The 19,243-nt window shown below is 45.9% G+C and overlaps 1 protein-coding gene across 3 annotated transcripts in view; it reads left to right on the forward strand.

Annotated features, from left to right (window-relative positions):
• The window catches only part of ccdc50a (coiled-coil domain containing 50a), a 32,683-nt gene extending 14,351 nt beyond the window's left edge, over positions 1-18,332 (forward strand). Inside the window, exons 3-12 of one of the 3 annotated variants that reach the window (XR_011481138.1) lie at positions 1,165-1,294; positions 4,773-4,863; positions 5,580-5,682; positions 9,248-10,237; positions 10,966-11,126; positions 11,409-11,453; positions 11,989-12,147; positions 12,439-12,518; positions 14,246-14,422; positions 15,385-15,464. Coding sequence is in view for 2 of the 3 variants with exons in the window: in XM_024003977.1 (XP_023859745.1) it covers positions 1,165-1,294; positions 4,773-4,863; positions 5,580-5,682; positions 9,248-10,237; positions 10,966-11,126; positions 11,409-11,453; positions 11,989-12,147; positions 12,439-12,518; positions 15,385-15,494; positions 15,820-15,839 (1,889 nt within the window). In the remaining variant the exon portion in view is untranslated. Of the gene's footprint in view, positions 1-1,164; positions 1,295-4,772; positions 4,864-5,579; positions 5,683-9,247; positions 10,238-10,965; positions 11,127-11,408; positions 11,454-11,988; positions 12,148-12,438; positions 12,519-14,245; positions 14,423-15,384; positions 15,495-15,819 lie in introns of those variants that run through there. The other 2 variants (XM_024003977.1, XM_070447465.1) reach the window with 2 other exon arrangements.
• The last annotated feature ends 911 nt before the right edge of the window (positions 18,333-19,243 follow it).

A 19,243-nucleotide genomic window follows, 5' to 3' on the forward strand; every position in this document is an offset into this window, starting at 1 on the left:
CTATAAACTGAGCTTTGTTACGCTTCTGAATGATTCCCCTTTTCATTGTCCAGCATCACTGTCCCATGCGTTCTTTGTCCAATGCTGTCTGGTCCTCTTGGAAGCCAGCCACAGAGAACTGGTAGAAGTAGTCCATACAGAAACTTAATTTCCCAGGCTACGCTGTGTATAGACTGAAGGTAGTTGTAGTGTCTTAGACCAGATTGTGGCCCACTGATTAGGAGGATATCAGATCTCTCAAGTTGAATTAACAAGAAACCTTTATCATGTGTTTTTAGAAATTCAAGATAACAGCAAACTGTAGTTTTCCCCCCCGGAGAAAAAAAATAGCACTGAACGGCACAATATATTTTGTTCTCTGATGTCGTATGTTCGCCCTAAAAAATTGAGGCACCGTAAACCCACCACACAATCGGTCAGCATTATCCTAAACATCGATGTCAGTCTATTTCTCTGTGATACACTGCTTCCCATCTTGTCATCTCACCGCAGCAACTTCATGGAGCCTCTAGTAAATAGTGGCGTAATTTGGTCTTTTTCACGTGAAGCCTACGAGTGGATCAATAGCCAGTCCAGTGGAGCTGAATGAGTAGCACGGGAGTGAGCGACACTCCTTCACGCGTTTTGGGCTGGGAGTGCGTCGGCAACGAGGATTTAGAGCCTGCCCTGTTCGAGTCCACGGCCCTGTCTCGCCACTCAGCCTTGGAATTGGCAGCTCCTCATCAAGTTGATCAATGTGGGCTAGTTCGTCATAGCCAAGCTCAGTGAGTCAGGTAACTTCAGGGCCAAAGCGTGTGTGTTTTTTCCCTCTCGTCTCATCCACAGAGTGAACTCTAAACAGCCATTCTAGTTTTCAAAATGTATGTTCAAACTGTTTTGCTAAATAAACACCCTCAACTCCAAGTACTTGCGTCCCAGTCCTGCGGTTTAAAAGGCACCAAAACAAATAAACCTGAGGGGTCTGATTGACGTCGTCCATCTTGTTCCTCAGCGTTGCGGTTTGGCCAGATAAACTGACGGTCTAAAATGGCACCTTATTCCCTACATAGTGCACTACTTTTGACCAGAGTCCTAAGAGGGTGCTGTTTGGGAGGGCGATTCATGTTCATGCCTTGATTATGTACTAGTTCTGAGCATGGTGTTTGTTGTTTTTTGTCCTTGTAGTCGAGAGCCACTTGGCATCCAACGTCCACAAGAGCCGTCTGGTGCAGCAGGACGTAGCGTTGGCCAAGCAGCTGCAGGAGGAGGAGGACCGGAGGGCCCAAGCCAAGGCCAAGAGACAACACCGGGACATGTGAGTGACACAGATACTATTATAAACCGGGTAGTTTGGGTCTTGGATGCTGATTGGCTGAAAGCTGTGGTATATCAGACATTATAAACTGGGTGGTTCCAGCCCTGAATGCTGATTGGCTGACAGCCATGGTATACCATGCATTCGGAAAGTATTCAGACCTTTTGACTTTTTCCACATTTTGTTACGTTACAGCATTATTCTAACATTGATTACATTTTTTCCCATCAATCTACACACACTATCCCATAATGACAAAGCAAAAACAGGTTTAGATTTTTTTGTAAATGTGTATATAAAATAAATAAAAAAGGGTCACATTTACATATTTATTCAGAACCTGTACTTTATTGAAGCACCTTTGGCAGCGATTACAGCCTCGAGTCTTCTTGGGTATGACTCTTGGCACACTTGTATTTTCGTCTCTGCAGATCCTCAAGCTCTGTCAGGTTGGATGGGGAGCGTCACTGCACAGCTATTTTCAGGTCTCTCCAGAGATGTTTGTCCGGGCCATTCTAGGACATTCTAGGACTTGTCCCGAAGCCACTCCTGCATTTTCTTGGCTGTGTGCTTAGGGTCGTTGTCCTGTTGGAAGGTGAACCAGGTTTTTGTCAAAGATCTTGCTGTACTTTGCTCTGTTCATCTTTCCCACGATCCTGACTAGTCTTCTAGTCCCTGCTACTGAACAACATCCCCACATCATGATGCTGTCACCACCACCATGCTTCACTGTAGGGATGGTGCCAGGTTCCTTCTAGATGTGACACTTGGTATTCAGGCCAAATAGTTCAATCTGGGTTTCATCAGACCAGAGAATCTTGTTTCTCATGGTCAGAGTCCTTTAGGCAAACTCCAAGTTGGCTGTTGTACCTTTTCCTGAGGAGTAGCTTCTGTCTGGCTACTCTACCATAGAGGCCTGATTGGTGGAGTGCTGCAGAGATGGATGTCCTAAGGTCTACAGACAATTCCTTCAACCTCATAGCTTGAATTTTGCCCCTACAAGCACTGTCAACTATGAGACCTGATAGACAGGTGTGTGCCTTTCCAAATCATGTCCAATCAATTGAATTTACCACAGGTGGACTCCAATCAAGTTGTTGAAACATCAAGGATCGTCAATGGAAACAGGATGCACCTGAGCTCAATTTCGAGTCTCATAGCAAAGGGTCTTAATATTTGTTTAAATAAGGTATTTCTGTTGAAAAGTTAATACATTTCCCAAAATTTCTAAAAAATTGTTTTCGCTTTGTCATTATGGGGTATTGTGTGTAGATTGAGGAAATGTTTTTCTTTAATCCATTTTAGAATAAGGCTGTAACGTCACAAAATGTGGAAGGGGTCTGAATACTTTCCTAATGCACTGTATATCAGACCGTATACCAACGGTGTGATCAAACATTATTTTTACCTCTCTAATTACATTGGTAACCAGTTTATATAGCAAATCAAGCACCACTGCGTTGTTCCTAAGAACAGCCCTTAGTCGTGGTATATTGGCCATATACCACACCGCCTCGTGCTTTACTGCTTAAATATTCCACACCCCCCTCAGGCATTACTGCTTAATTATATATCGTTCTACCACGGACTCTACGACGACAATGACACCCAAATGTTTGCTGCAAAAATGTAGGAAAACACACTCACATCCACACAAACATTTAGTTCACTACTGCAATCTTAACCTAACCGAAGGTTCTAGAGACACTCCTAGAGAACCATGATCTAACCCACACATTAACCCTAAAGTCATAGACGCCACAGGTACGTATGAGTCACACACACATACTGTATTATACACACCATTTACATTATGCTAAACACCCTGCCACAGCCACATTTAGGGTGTCGGATGTGGAAGAAAGTGTTCCACTTCTTTCTTTTCGCCAAATATGCTGGCTCACGCCGCAGTGAAAGTTGTGCTCCAAAGTGAGCCTTCCTCACACGCTCGCTAGCAGCAGGGCAGCGCCCCCAAGAGAGAGGCCAGATGCTCTGCCGCCCATACAGCCCGGCTAATGCTGCTTGGCATGCTGGGAGCTCCTGCTGCCATCTTCTCTGCCCTTGCCCAGTGTGTGTGTGTCTGTCTGTCCCTCTTTCTCTCGCCCCCCTCCCCCCACTTTTTTCATGTAGGCTGTTTTGTGGTGATGTGGGATCAAATCGATACAGTTACATAACATTATTTTTATACCATATAATTTTGACCCGCAATATTTTTTGCGCTAGTTGGCTGTACCTGCACCAAAACTAGTATTTTTCTTTCATAGTTACTTCTTTTTAAATAGGGAGACAATTTATGTCCGCATCAAAACGTAGCAGACATATGGTGAGCAATATGTTTGGAACATCGAATCGCAATACATATTATATCGGCATCGAAGTATCGCAATAATATCGTATAGTGAAGTCCCTGGCAATTCCCAGCCCTGTTGTCTCGCTCGCTCTCTTTACCCCATGCCTCGCTTAGCTCCTTTAGCCACACGGCTAGCTGTGGGTGTGTGAGGGGATGGCCTCTCAACGTCACTGCTGGCTTCGAGAGGGTGATCTGGGGAGAGCACGCCACAGGTGCTGGTAATAGCATTTTTTTGGCCCGCAGCCTGGCAGTGTAATTCATAGCATCTAGTTCCAATATGTGCATTTCAAGCAGGGTACCTGAAATTCAAATAGGAGGCGTTTTCTGAAATTAAAATGGAAGTCTATTAATTTTGGTAATGCACGCATACTGTTATTGGCAATCTCCACAGTTTTCAGCAGGCATTATAAAACAGAAAAGAAAATAGCCTACATATTTGCATACTGGCATATTCTCCCTAATAATCAGTCAGCTCGGGTATGATCAGCCTGAGTCTTACAGATGCTGTGCTTCAGAATCGGTCAGTTGACGACACACACGCAGGTCAATGGAGTGGAGGCTATATGCGTGACAGATCGGTGGCGAGACGTCCCATCTGCCTAATCTCTGACCCGTTGTAGTCTGCCCCGGCACCCTGAGCCAACACGGCTACAGTTCAGTGCATCGACTATCACAGCCCGACTGTATTAGCCTAGCTATCGCCGCTACAGTGTGATAGGACGTCTCATCACAACCTTATTACACGGGATAAATCGGTCTTTCGTTAATCCTGAACAGACCGAAAGGATGAAGACTGAAACGGAGAGACGCTATCGAGTTCTCGCTTGATTACTCACTCAAGTTCTATAWAGCCCGTTTTTCTTTTTTCAAAGTGCTTATACAGGAACACAGCCGGAAAAAACCCAGACAGCAAGCAATGCACATATAGAAGCACTAGCGTCCTTGTTGTGTTCTGTGAAAGCCCTTGTTATTGCCARTAGTGTTATGGAGTGGGGTAGTGTGGATAATATACAAATAGGCCTACTTTCCATACAAGAACTTTGGGCAGGGTACAGGTTTTGGGGTAGTTGACTGTTCTGTATTTGCGTCTAATGTTTTGTCTCCTTCACTCCCGACACACACACCTAGTGAGCGCAGCGACAATGAGATTGCCCAGGAGATACAGGAGGAATTGGTCCGACAGGCGGAGCAGCAGCGCAAGCAGGAGGAGAAGGATGCGGTAAGTGACACTACACCACACCCAATCAACAGCTCTGGGGTGAAGTGTCCCTAGGTACAGATCTAGGATCAGCTTCCCCCTTTCCCCAATCCTAACCATTAACCGTTAGTGGGGAAAATGCTAAGCTGACCCAAGATCAGGGTRTAGGGGAAACGTCAACCTGCACCCAATCAACATGGGTGTACCTCCTCCACCCTACCACTACTGTAGTATCGACAGGTCACCACAGGCGGGTCACCGGATTGGCCTATTCAAATCCACTACTGGTGTTGCACCTTGTACTTGTTTATTCCACTTGACTGTTAGCAAAGCATGTCTAACCTAATTATTGCCCTGTTGGCATCCGACCTGGGTTCAAATACTACTTTGAGTCATTTGAAATACTTCATATGTGCTTGATGTAGCTTACCTGGTTCAATGSAACCAATAGAATAGTCCCAAAACGTCACCCTGCCCATCTGGCGCTAGCCCCGGCAGGCTAAAGCTAACAGACCTGTATTTGAATCCAGGTCTGACTGGCACTGTGCATGTACAGGGCCATACCTCCGATTTCTCATAGGCTACTTCTTAAAACCCCTCTCCTTTCAATTGTAATCCTCAGTGAAAAGCAGCTCATCTGTGTGAGAAATCCAGGATAAAAATAACAAGCGAGGTGTCAGCAGTTTTGAAGGTGTTTGTTTTGATTTGTGTGTGTGTGTGTGTGCGTGCGTTTCCAGGCCATCGCTCGTAAGRTGCAGGAGAAGGAGATGAAGGAGGAGAGGAAGCGACAGAAGCAGCTGGAGGCCAACTTTGAGGAAGAGTACTACGAGGATAAAGGAGGTGGGTAGAGCGCCCCCTGTCTGTCTCAGGGATCCAGGGTTCTATTCCTCTGTTGTTGGAGGGACGGATATGGCTGGGGTACGTGCACACGTGCAGTCATTCACACGTGCATGTGTGTCAGGGTGGGGTGGGTCATTATGGCGAGGGGTGGATTGGAAAGGTCATACAGTGTGTGTGTGTGTGTGTTCTTGGTCAGGGATGGAGATGCACGAGGTGTGTTTGGAGAGGTGCGTGAGTTACTGTAGGGTTGATTTTTAGGACGAGGATTTAGGAGGGCTGTTTCATAGTTGACCTTGAGGGTGCGTACTGCGTAGGTACTAAGGTAAAAAGGAGTCGTTTGTCATCGCTCGCTTTCTCTCTCTCTCTTGTTCGCACACACACACACTGTGGTTTTGCTCCTTAGTGAGCTGAGACGGTGCTTTGCAGGGCTGCGAGAGCAGCTTTGACTTGACTGCAGCGACAAGGCTCCATTTTAAACAGTTCYAAGCTTGCCTACTGTCAGAATAATCAAGAGACTTGAAGGGTCTTTTTGGCAGTTAATGTTTCTTTCATAGTGGGTTCCAGCCTCCTCATCCCCCTGCCTTAAAACAGTAAGACATTTGTCGTTAATCATTTTAATATGTCTCATTGGGAAGTGTTGGTGGGATTTGGGCATTTTACCTTATTCACGGAGGCCTTAGTGGTGGAAGCTCTTTCAGGCCTCACAGCTAGATGCACAGGTGTGTGTGTGTGTGTGGATGAGCAGGCGGTGTGTGTGTGCAGGGGGTATTTTTAATTGGTTTCTTTAATGTTCTTCAACACCCCGTAAAACCCAGGTCAGTGGGACCCGGTAGGCTGAGCTTTTCTGCAGGCCCAGCCCCACCTATTTAGACAGAAGACAAGGAGGAATATTTGCCCAGGACCGCTCTCTATTTCACCTAACGATTGGATTAAATCTTCTCTCCAAAGCGATTTTTTTTTTTCTTCTTAAAGAAACAGAATAGTCAGGGATTTTGTACTAATCTACACAAAGCTAAGGCTGTGGTTACAGTATGTAGGMTAGGTGTGGACGACACACACACAGGTTTTCCCTCCGTCTCTGTGTTGACATGAACAGGGTTGAAGGGACGGTCACTGCTGTCAGGAATTGTCTGCTGTCTCGTCATCCCACACGGATCTCTACTTTCCTAGTGCGAGGCATTTTTCTGTATCCATAAACCGTCTCAGAGTTGCCGTGCTGATCTTTTCTCCCGATTTTAGATTACAATGAATAAGATTACATGGACAGGAGGGAGACCTGATCCMAGATCAGCACTCCTGCTCMCTGAGATGCTTTGTGAGTATGGGCCAAGAACTAAAGCCTCGTATACACTACTACATTGTGTGTGTACATGCTGTCTGGCTGAGCATTTTAAAATCTCAAATATCCATACATACACACACACTCTGCCATGTCTTATCTCTGGCGGGTCGTGTGATTGGCTTGCCCCTCAGGAAGTGAGGGAAGGAGGGGGCGCTGCTGTGTTTGTCTTAATCCTCCAAAATCGGGAGAGAAACGGTTGGTTTAATGCTCAGCCTCTTCTACGCAGATAAGCCGTTGGAAAGAGAGGAGGGGAGAGAAGTGGGAAGAGAGGGAGAGGAGACAGGAAGGAAGACGAGATATCCAGGCTTTGCCGCTGTTTTTTTAATTAAACCACAGAAATAGGCTAGGGAGAATAATTTCCAAAATGTTGCGTTTTCGAGCATGACAACTGTTCACCTTTTTCAGGATACTCAGTACCGACTTAGTTGGCTAATACATCTTCGGCAGATGACTGTGACAGAAAAAGTAGGCTAGGTCCTCAAGATACCGTTGGAGAGCAGCCCGGGTTGAGGGTGGAACTTTTTTTCAAAGATGACTTCACTTCAGCGTCATTTTAAGGAAACATTAGGACTTTAAATGTGTTGACGTAGGTTTCTATATTCCCTCGCCTCGCTCTCATTTCAAAAGTTAAACATAAACAGTTGTTTCAGTTGACGAGATTAGCTTCACCAACAGCTGCAGGATGACCGACYTTCCATTCAGCTGACAGGCTTTTTTGGGCCGGCGACCCCCACCATATAAAAAAGTGATGTAATCAAAGGCCATTGTTTACTTTTTTAATTTGGGGGGGCTATGACTGTCTATTACAAATCGTATCTGAAGGAAGTATGGTTTGAAGTGACTGAATTGCATCAGAAAGGAAAGTGTCTGGTGATATTSCGTGTAGATAAGAACAGCATCGTTGATGTTCTTGCCCCTCGTCTGATTTCCGTGGCTGGTCTTGTCCGTGCTGTCCTGCGCGGCAACGGTCAACGGTTTTATTTTTAACATTTTATTTCACCTTTATTTAACCAGGTAGGCTAGTTGAAAACAAGTTCTCATTTGCAACTGCGACCTGGCCAAGATAAAGCATAGCAGTGTGAACAGACAACAACACAGAGTTACACATGGAGTAAACAATAAACAAGTCAATAACATAGTAGGGGGAAAAAAAGAAAAAAAAGAGAATCTATATACAATGTGTGCAAAAGGCATGAGGAGGTAGGCAATAAATAGGCCATAGGAGCAAATAATTACAATTTAGCAGATTAACACTGGGGTGATAAATCATCAGATGATCATGTGCAAGTAGAGATACTGGTGTGCAAAAGAGCAGGAAAGTAAATAAATAAAAACAGTATGGGGGTGAGGTAGGTAAATTGGGTGGGCTATATACCGATGGACTATGTACAGCTGCAGCGATCGGTTAACCCCAGTGATGGGGTTATAATATTTTGTAGCTTAAATGTTCGAAAGATAGCCACGTGTAGGAAGAAAACAGAAACGGATCTGTTACAACCTCATCTAGCGGCTACTGGTTCTATGAACCAAGCATGAATTTGATTTATATATATTTTTCAAATCAGATAACCCCACCCCCCAATAAATCGGCCGATTATTTTTTTTTTTTAAAGCTTTTTAAAAAATATAGATATTTTTGACTGTTCAATTTCAAGTGCCTCCGACCACAGTTCAATACGAAGCTATTGATTTGCATCTCTTCGGTACGACGCACTCCAAGAGGTTTGTCTGTCACYTATTACTATACTATGTCCATATTGTTCCATTACTTTCTCGTGGATGTCACTCACTGATTGTCATAACATGAATGCKTGCATGTCATCCCTTCTCCCTGCCTGAGGTGCTTGGAGCAGTAGCTTGGTTTTACCTCGGCTATAGATGTACAGGGATCGGCTAACTAGCCCTCCACGTTGGCTTCAAACTTCCCATGATCATAACARCCCACTCTGCATTCTAACTCGGATCCGATTGTCTGGGAATATTTGGAGCCAAAATGGCACCCATTTAATGATCAAACTTAAGGTTTGCCGAAACTGTACGAAATATCCATGGCTCAACATTTAAACATTGTCCATGATGAACCCTCACTGTCCTTACATGCAGGTGCTGTGACTTAACTAACCCTGTGTGTTCACTAACCAACCCAGTTCTGCTCACATCTGCCATTGTCTTGTTCCATCCATCCATGTCTTCCTTCCACATCGACCCCCTCCCTCAACCCAGCCATCCGAGCCCCTCTGGACCTGGATGACAAACCCAGGCGACCTGGTTCGAACTCCCACTCCCCTGAGTCGCATCCCCTTACCCCGGGCTCACGACGCGACCTCTCCCCCAAGTACGTTTCTTTTGAGCCTAGCAGGACCAGATACCCCCTATACGACWCTGTGGAGCCTAGCACCAGCGGACGTTCCCGATCCCCCGAGCACCATTTAGAGAGTAGGGGAGGGGGTAGTAGGGGCAAGCATGGAGACCCATACCCCGAGGACCACCTCTCCAATAGCAGGGGGAAACATGGGGGCAGTTACCCAGACTACCACCACCCCACCGAGGGTAGAAGTAGAGGGAAGGGGGGCCAGAGGGGCCGAGACCCCCAGGGGTCCCAGTCCACCTACCCAGACAGCCGTGAGCCCAGGAGACACAGGGAGGAGAGGGGGGATGAGGGAGAGCGGGTGGTGGTGAGGAGGAAGGAGAGGCCCGCCCGGCCGCCCCCGCCGTCCCACAACCCTGTGGAGGGAGACGAGGCCTGGGAGAGAGAAAGAGAGCGGGAGTGGGAGAAAGACCGGCAAAGAGAACCCAGGAGAGACGAGGAGAGGGAGAGGGACGCCCCGAGACACGAGGAGAGATTGCGAGACGGACAGAGGCATGGGCAGCGATCGCAAGACCAAGAGCATAGCCGAGACAAACACAGAGAAAAAGACAGACGCCGAGAGAGAACCAAGAGCAGGGAGCGAGGTCTGGATGAAGACTATTACGAGCCCATACCCAGCAGCCACAGCCGGGCCTGGACTGTTGGTGGGGAGGAGGGCCCTGGGGATGAGGGGGAGTGGGGGCCCATGGCCAGGCTCCACTCTGGCCCCAGTGAGCTGTGTGAGGAGGCCAGGAGCCCCCGCCCCGGCGTGATGAGGGGGGAGAGGAGAGGTCACAGGGACCCTGGGGAGGGGCACAGCATGGGCACGGAGCGCTCCTACACGCACCCCGCTCCCAGGGAGCCAGGTACGGCGCAGCGCCGGGCCCATGGTCAACCGTGTGTGGTGTGTGCATGTGCAGCCTTGGCCCATTGCTGAGAGCTGCTGGTGGTGGTTTTGGCTCCCTAACACAATACTTACTAATCATACACTTATCTTCCTCTTCATCATCTTCTTCCTCTCCTTGGTGTGGCGGGTTTCACTCCTTCCCGTATCTGATTATCATTATGGTGACGATTCCACTGTAGTTCACAATAAAAGTCTCTGATTCACAATAAAATTCCCATGGTGGGAAACTGATGTGAATCAGCTGCTGGTGTTGATGGCTGAATCTAGGAGGGTGGGGAGTCGTGATTTGAGCTCAATGGATCCAGTTACAAATCGGGAAACGCAACATGACAGATGGTCCAGATAGAAATGTACTGTGTAGAACAGATATGATTCCATTATTTGTCAGCTTGTATACATTACATTTCTGTCTTGAACCTTCTAATTCTAGTCCTCAAGGGCTTCRGTCGGTGTGCAGTGTTTATAGCCCTACTCCCCACAACTGATCCAAGTACTGGCATCGATTTGTCCAAACGCAAATCTACTGTCTCGGACCATAAATTAAAACATGCCAGTGACTTAATCTAGTAGACACTGCACTACAGCCCTGGAGGAATCAGAGTTGGGGATACCATCAGAGTTGGGGATACTGTGGTTACGTCGACTCGACATACATCTGTATTAACTTGTATGTGGCGCCCCCTGCAGGTCGTATCGTGCAAGGAGGACCAGGGGGTCGCGGCGCAGTGGTGGTCGGAGGGGAGTACGGGATGGGCGAGGCCACCCAGGGCATCGCCAAGCTGGATCTGAGGGAGCAGGAGATCCTGGACATGGAGGTGGCCCGGAAACTACAGGAGGAGGAGGTCAAGGTGAGAGGACTGGTCAGCGAGTGAATGACGACCTCATTGTCAATTTAACAACATAATTTATGTATTGGCGATATCCTGACCAGTCTACATTCAGTAGACCTCAGCTTTGTATTGTGCTGTGTAGCTTCATGTCTCAGAAGTCTTTGAGGAAGGTCTTCGTCTKGACATGGTCACCTCCTATGTTGTCATGATAATGCCTAGGGATAATAATGTTCAGTACCGACGAGGGGGGGGGAAATGTGACTCAAACTTGGCTTCTAATCGTTTTTTTCCGGGTTCCAGGCGAGCAAGATGGACAAGCGCGCAGCCCAAGTGGCTCAGGATGAGGTAAGGATGTGGCCGCTTCTCTCGGTCTGGAAACTTCCGTCTTTACAGACTGACTTCACTCCAAAATCTCTCTCTCGCTCACTTTATCGCGCTCTCTTTCTCTTCTCTCTCTCTCATTTTCTCTCACTGTCTTGCCCTGTCTCTCACGGTCACTGAAGTCTCGACTTTCACCTCATCAATAAAGCCAGCTATTGAGTGTGACAGTGGTTTGCCTTTGTTAAATAAATGATGTCCCCGTGGTCCATTTATTCTCTTTGGTCAGTTTTAATCTGGGGTTATCACATTTCACCACAGTCATGGGTTATAGCTCCTATCAGTGTATACTGCCAGATAACATATGAAGCAGCACTACTGTATGTGCCTGAAAAGTTCAAATCTTGGTACCCAACAGTGGGTACCAAGCCACTTGTTTAGGTAAACCGCTGAGGGATGGGGCTGGAGAAAATGTCACCGCTCTCAAATTCATTGGGACAAGGGAGTGCGTCTGTTTTGTACTAGAGCTGTTTAGTAAACCAGGTTGTGTTGGCGCTGTCAGGAGATAGCCCGCCTGCTGATGGAGCAGGACAAGAAGGAGTACAAGAAGTCCAGGGAGAAGGAGAAGCAGGGGATGAGGCCGGAAGAGAGGGGGATGAGGCCGGAAGAGAGGGGGATGAGGCTGGAAGAGAGGAGGCGGCCAGAGGGAGGAGACTTCAAGGTGACTGGACTTCTTCGCATCGTTTTTCTGGACGAGATGACTATGATTAGTAACACTTTGACTTTAGCACTACATGTACAGTATTTTGATAGTTGTCAAGATGGTATTTGTGTTCAATACTGTAATGTTTGTCCCTCGTATCGATGCATGTATTTTAACTGTTGTGCTGATTATGATCTGGTTTTGACATAAGAGTGCTGTAGTGAGAGAACCACGGTGTATTGGCACAGTTTATGGTGCCTGTTTTTTTTGTCAACTTGTTGATAATGGATTCCTGTATGTGTGTTCCAGTCAAACTCGGAGGAGGTAGTGCGTCCCAGGTCCCGAGAGGAGGAGTACCAGAGGCACAGGAACCACCAAAAGCCTGCCAGGTATTTGTCTCACTCTATTAGCTACAACAACTTATTACAACGTTGTAGCACCGATGTGTGTGTGCGCATGTAAACTCAGCAAAAAAAGAAACGTCCTCTCACTGTCAACTGCGTTTATTTTCAGCAAACTTAACATGTGTAAATATTTGTCTGAACATAACAAGATTCAACAACTGAGACATGAACTGAACAAGTGACTAACAGAAATGGAATAATGTGTCCCTGAATAAAGMGGGGTTCAAAATCAAAAGTAACAGTCAGTATCTGGTGTGGCCACCAGCTGCATTAAGTACTGCAGTGCATCTCCTCTTCATGGACTGCACCAGATTTGCCAGTTCTTGCTGTGAGATGTTACCCCACTCTTCCACCAAGGCACCTGCAAGTTCCCAGACATTTCTGGGGGGAATGTCCCTAGCCCTCACACTCCGATCCAACAGGTCCCAGATGTGTTCAATGGGATTGAGATCTGGGCTCTTCGCTGGCCATGGCAGAACACTGACATTCCTGTCTTGCAGGAAATCACGCACAGAACGAGCAGTATGGCTGGTGGCATTGTCATGCTGGAGGGTCATGTCAGGATGAGCCTGCAGGAAGGGTACCACATGAGGGAGGAGGATGTCTTCAATGACAACAAGGCTCAGTCCGATGATGCAGTGACACACCGCTCCAGACCATGACGGACCCTCCACCTCCAAATCAATCCCACTCCAGAGTACAGGCCTCAGTGTAACGCTCATTCGTTTGACGATAAACGCGAATCCGACCATCACCCCTGGTGAGACAAAACCGCGACTCGTCAGTGAAAAGCACTTTTTGCCAGTCCTGTCTGGTCCAGCGACAGTGGGTTTGTGCCCATAGGTGACGTTGTTGCCGGTGATGTCTGGTGAGGACCTGCCTTACAACAGGCCTACAAGCCCTCAGTCCAGCCTCTCTCAGCCTATTGTGGACAGTCTGAGCACTGATGGAGGGATTGTGCCTTCCTGGTGTAACTCGGGCAGTTGTTGTTTCCATCCTGTGCCTGTCCCGCAGGTGTGATGTTCGGATGTACCGTTCCTGTGCAGGTGTGACATGTGGTCTGCCACTGTGAGGACGATCAGCTGTCCGTCCTGTCTCTCTGTAGCTCCGTCTTAGGCGTCTCACAGTACGGACATTGCAATTTATTGCCCTGGCCACATCTGCAGTCCTCATGCCTACTTGCAGCATGCCTAAGGCACGTTCACGCAGATGAGCAGGGACTCTGGGGATCTTTCTTTTGGTGTTTTCTGAGTCAGTAGAAAGGCCTCTTTAGTGTCCTAAGTGTGACCTTAATTGCCTACCGTCTGTAAGCTGTTWGTGTCTTAACGACCGTTCCACAGGTGCATGTTTATGGTTCTTTGAACAAGCATGGGAAACATTGTTTAAACCCTTTACAATGAAGATCTGTGAAGTTATTTGGATTTTTACAAATGATCTTTGAAAGACAGGGTCTTGAAAAGGGAGTTTGTTTACAAAAAAATATTATATACATCCATAGATAGATACCTAGATAGAGTGCAAGTCAAAAGTTGACACCTACACATTCAAGGGTTTTTATTTTTACAATTTTCTACACTGTAGAATAATAGTGAAGATGTCAAAACTATGGAATCATGTAGATTTTAGATTCTTCAAAGTAGCCACCCTTTACTTTGACAGCTTTGCACACTTTCATTCTATCAACCAGCTAATGAGGAATACTTTTCCAACAGTCTTGAAGGAGTTCCCACATATGCTGAGCACTTGTTGGCTGCTTTTCCTAAACTCTGCGGTCCTACTCATCCCAAACCATCTCAATTGGGTTGAGGTCGGGCGATTGTGGAGGCCAGGTCATCTGATGCAGCACTCCATCACTCTCCTTGGGCAAATAGCCCTTACACAGCCTGGAGGTTTGTTTGTGGTCTTTGTCCTGTTGAAAAACAAATGATAGTCCCACTAAGCGCAAACTCATCAGACCAAAGGACAGATTTCCAATCGGTCTAATGTCCATTGCTCGTGTTTCTTGGCCTGAGCAAGTTTCTTCTTATTATTGGTTTCCTTTTAGTAGTGGTTTCTTTGCCGCAATTCAACCATGAAGGCCTGTTTCACGCATTCTTCTCTGAACAATTGATGTTGAGATGTGTCTGTTACTTGAACTCTGAAGCATTTATTTGGGCTGCAATTTCTGAGACTGGTAACTCTGAACTTATCCTTTTCCTCTGGGTCTTCCTTTCCTGTGGTGGTCCTCATGAGAGCCAGTTTCATCATAGAGCTTGATGGTTTTTGCGACTGCACTTGATGAAAATGTAAAAGTTTTTGTAATTTTACATATTGACTGACAATGTCTAAAAGTAATGATGGACTGTAATTTCTCTTTGCTTATTTTAGCTCTTCTTGCCATAATATGGACTTGGTCTTTTACCAAATAGGGCTATCTTCTGTATACTACACCTACCTTGTCACAACACAACTGATTGGCTCAAACGCATTAATTCCACAAATTAACAAGGCGCACCTGTTAATTGAAATGCATTCCAGGTGACCGCCTCATGAAGCTGGTTGAGAGAATGCCAAGAGTGTGCAAAGCTGTCAAGGCAAAGGGTGGCTACTTTGAAGAAAGTTGAGGTCTTCACTATTATTCCACAATGTAGAAAATAGTAAAAATAAAGAAAAACCCTTGAATGAGTAGGTGTGTCCAAATTGACTGGTACTGTATGTATATATATATATGCAGTATTAAAGCTGATCTACCCCCCCCCCTTACAACATTGCAACACCTATTATTAATGCACCCCTTGTTACATTAGAAACACTTATTACACCAATATAATGCCCTTACAACATGATTTGTTCTTTCTCTCTCGTCTCTCAGACCTCCTCAACCTCTTCCACATGACTACGAGAATGTGGAGACCAGCTACAGCTACTCAGAGAGCCACTACTCTTCCCGCACTCCAGCCAGACCGGAGGCTGCTTACAAAGGTCAGTCCAGCTACTGGAGGCCCCTGGCTGTGTTTGGGCCTTAACTTACATTACCTGATTAGATCAGCGTGTACATTGAGTGCAACGTTAGACTGGTTCAATAGGACTCCTATTGTCACGTGATCGTTTTAGTGCAGATTTAACCCTCTTTCCAATGGAGCTAACTATCCAGCATACCACATTGTTGACATGGGCTAAATGGATTAGTTAATTTCCTAAGAGAGATATTCCACTTTTGGATTCTCTATTGTACACACGCACAGTTGTGGTTGCAATGAAAAGTTGAAGCTTATGTCTGCTGTCTCTTTATGTCCGTCTCTTCCAGGTACCTATTACAGGCAGTGACCCAGGCTCCCTAAGTTATCCATCCGTGACTTTGTTGTTCCTTTTTTTAAATATTTTTTTTTACTCGTCGTTGCTGTATTTGTAAAAACTCCCATCACTTTATGTTGACCAAGAGCCTTGGGACAATGTCACCTCGTCGTTGGCGGTGCGATTCTCCAGCATGTGCAGTTGGCCGAGAGTTCGGGAAGCGTGCTGCTGAGAGCTGAAACATACACGCTTTTATCTTGATCTTTTTCTTTTTTTCCTTCTTGGTTTTCATCTTTCAATTGGCGCAACAGCCAAGACGACTCAAAGGAGATGCCTTGTGACATTTATCCTCCTGCTGGCTMTTAACTGTTGAAGATGATGGTGGTGATAAATGGGGGGGGGGTGTATGAAAGCATTTCTGTTTTGCTGTAGTTGTCGTTTGCTGGTGTTTCCGTCCGTCTGTGGATCATGCTCATCATGGTGAATCAAGCCTTTGCTGGATATACTGTATAACTGTTCAATCTCCATCGCTGTCTATGGGATGTGCCTGTGTTGAGCCGAAATGGCCGCCAATGTACGTCTTTGAGCCAAGATGGCTGCTGAAGCTCGTTTGAGGCAAAATGGTGGCGGCGCAGCTTTTTGCACTCCCAGGCTCGTTCTCCCGTCCTCGTATTGTGCTGCGCGTCTAGGATGAACAACATGACAGGCCCAGTCATACGTGCTGCGCTGCATATAATACTCCTTTTGAAAGACACATTTTTAGCATTTTCTTCACAGGAAAAAAAGAAAACCTACTATATCAGGATGCTGGGTCTTTGGCTTTGTGTTTTAATGCTTTCCAGTCCAGAAGCGGATGGTGATCGTATGTGGACTTCTGACTTGTTGCTGGCTGTAAGCCATTTCCATATGCGTGTATTTTTCCTGTGTCTTTAAGGGGCTGGTGTATTTCCCTACTTGGATTAAAGACTTGGAGGTGGAAGTGGGGTTTTATGGGACATACTGCCATGGTTAAGTGTTTTATGTGCATGCTTACTGACTGTGTGCTCTCTTGTGGGRTGAATTTCTATCCTCTCTGCGAAACTCTTTGACACTCCTTTAGTCAACGAGAGCCCAAGCCACTGAAAACTCCATCCATTTTGTTTTGTGGATGAACAAAATGCTCTTTTAAAATGTTGCCCTAATATATTTGGTTGTATGTTCCATCAGTATTTGATAGTCTCATCTGTTTACATGCTCTCAGCGCTAAGACAAGTGGACCCGTAAGAATTGAATGCCTGTATATTGCACCTGTGTGCCAAACATACAATTGTGGTGGTCTTGGCAGGGCTGTATTCACTTGGACCCAAACGGGACAAAACAAGGAGGGACCTAACTGAATTCGTAGAAATAGAAACTCTTGATTTTTGTTGCAAAACATTTTCCGTTGCAAAATCTTGTTTTCTGTACATTCCATAATAAAAATGCATTCTGTCTCTCTCTCACACACACACACCACTCCTCTGACTGAGAGGGTTGTGTCACTTCCTGTGTGTGTCACATGAGTAAGCATTCCCAGGGTAGACATGCATGAGAGTGTGGAGGGAAGTTTCAGTCATCCACAGAATTAACAGGGAAAGTGAGAACATGATTTCACCCTACTCAAAGGAACCTATTGACTCAGACAGCTGTGTTGATAGGGTTTACTGCTCCGTGGCCAGTTGAGTCATTTTCTTTTCATATTGAATAAAGATCACAATGGTGGGCAGTGGGAATAGAGGACATGCTTATCAGACGTCGTACTGTAATATAGATGCATGTATCAAAGGGGTTACGGGAGACTATAGGGACTTTTTGGATATAGAATGCCTCCCAAATTGCACCCTATTCCCTATGTAGTGCACTACTTTTGACCAGGACCCATATGGCTCTGGGGGGGGAATGTGTGCACTATGTAGGGAATAGGGTGCCATTTGGGACACGGTGTCACCATGTTCTAATAATTGTTTATTGCACAGGCGGAAAGAGTAATCAGACACTGTTCTCAGTTTGATCGACATGAAATGTTTAATTATGATCCAATTATTATCCACGTCCAATGGTGTTGGTGGCATGCCCCGAGACTCTTCTGGATGAGATTTGTGCCATAAGGATGATTATTGTCAGGGACTTGTAGATAACGGGGAAATCGCTGCTCTTTTTAAGTTCATGACAGTGGAGGAGGATCGGCGTAAAAACTCCCAGAACTAAGGGATGTGTATATATCCTTTCGTCTGATAATAGGATCGCCTTGTGGACATATTGAATATCAAATCAGAACACGTGCATTATCTGTACAGATAGTGAGTGCATATTGGTGATTTGCTCTATACTGATGTGCTATATGCTGTGAGTGCAAAACGAACTGAAATCCGAGTAACGGTTTCGCGATCCAGGGCCTGTATGCGGTCTACATCATAAAGACTACGACGTGTGTTGGCGCTTACTGTAACAGAGACTGTTTTGTATCATGAACTGAATAAAGGTTTTGCTTTTACCATCTCAAAACAATATTTTGCATGTGTCTTATTCACTAAACGCATGTCCAATTCTGTGGCGTCACTTGTATTCTAACTTCAGGCCCGGGTTCTATATCACATTTCTATCCAGATTAAAACATGATGCAAGGCACAAGTGAATGGTTTATGTATGGCCTCAACATTGAGGTGCATGTGGGTGCTATTACTGTAGCTCCCCTCAAAGAATCAAATCGGGATTCAGACTCCTAGGAATTTGCTTACGGTATTTATTCAGTGAGTTAGAGATATTGTCCAACACGTGACCGGAAAATCGTATCGCAGAAGAGTTGACAATCAAAGCACAAGTAATACATATGTCAGTGTAAAGTCAACCATACTCTCTCAACGCTACACTGAGAACGTGTCGTGCCACATTCCATCTTTTCAGTCTCTTGTCAGGGAAAAGGGTTGGTCTGGGTAGGATTCCCCACTTACCTTTAGAGAGAGAGGACATGTATACACTTATTGCAGCATTCTGTTGATGCCCTGGTTTTGCCTGCACCACAATGTGGAATAGAGGAAGGCCGTCTCCAACACACAGGACTATCCAAGGCCAATTCCATGTATTCAGCCTACAAGTTAAGACCTCGGTCATGTTCACTAGGCAAACGTTGAAGAAAAGATTCCGTTTGTTCTAAATAACATAATGCTATCTGAACATTCCGCAACGTTGTGCCCTGCTTAATGCGCCCCTCATTAATCCTGTAACACCGACCAGGTTACAAGAAAGAGGCAAATGTTACAAAGCCACGTCTTATGTAGGCCTAGTCTAATTGTAATCTCTGTTCACACTTGTGTTTGTTCTGACTAAGCTGTTACGAGATATTCACCAGTAATGACTTGCTTGACTCCTGATCAATATTTGCATTACAAGGCAACTGTACCAAATGAGCATCACCAGTT

Source organism: Salvelinus sp. IW2-2015, linkage group LG16 (assembly GCF_002910315.2).
Source record: "Salvelinus sp. IW2-2015 linkage group LG16, ASM291031v2, whole genome shotgun sequence".
Classification (NCBI taxonomy): Eukaryota; Metazoa; Chordata; class Actinopteri; order Salmoniformes; family Salmonidae; genus Salvelinus; species Salvelinus sp. IW2-2015.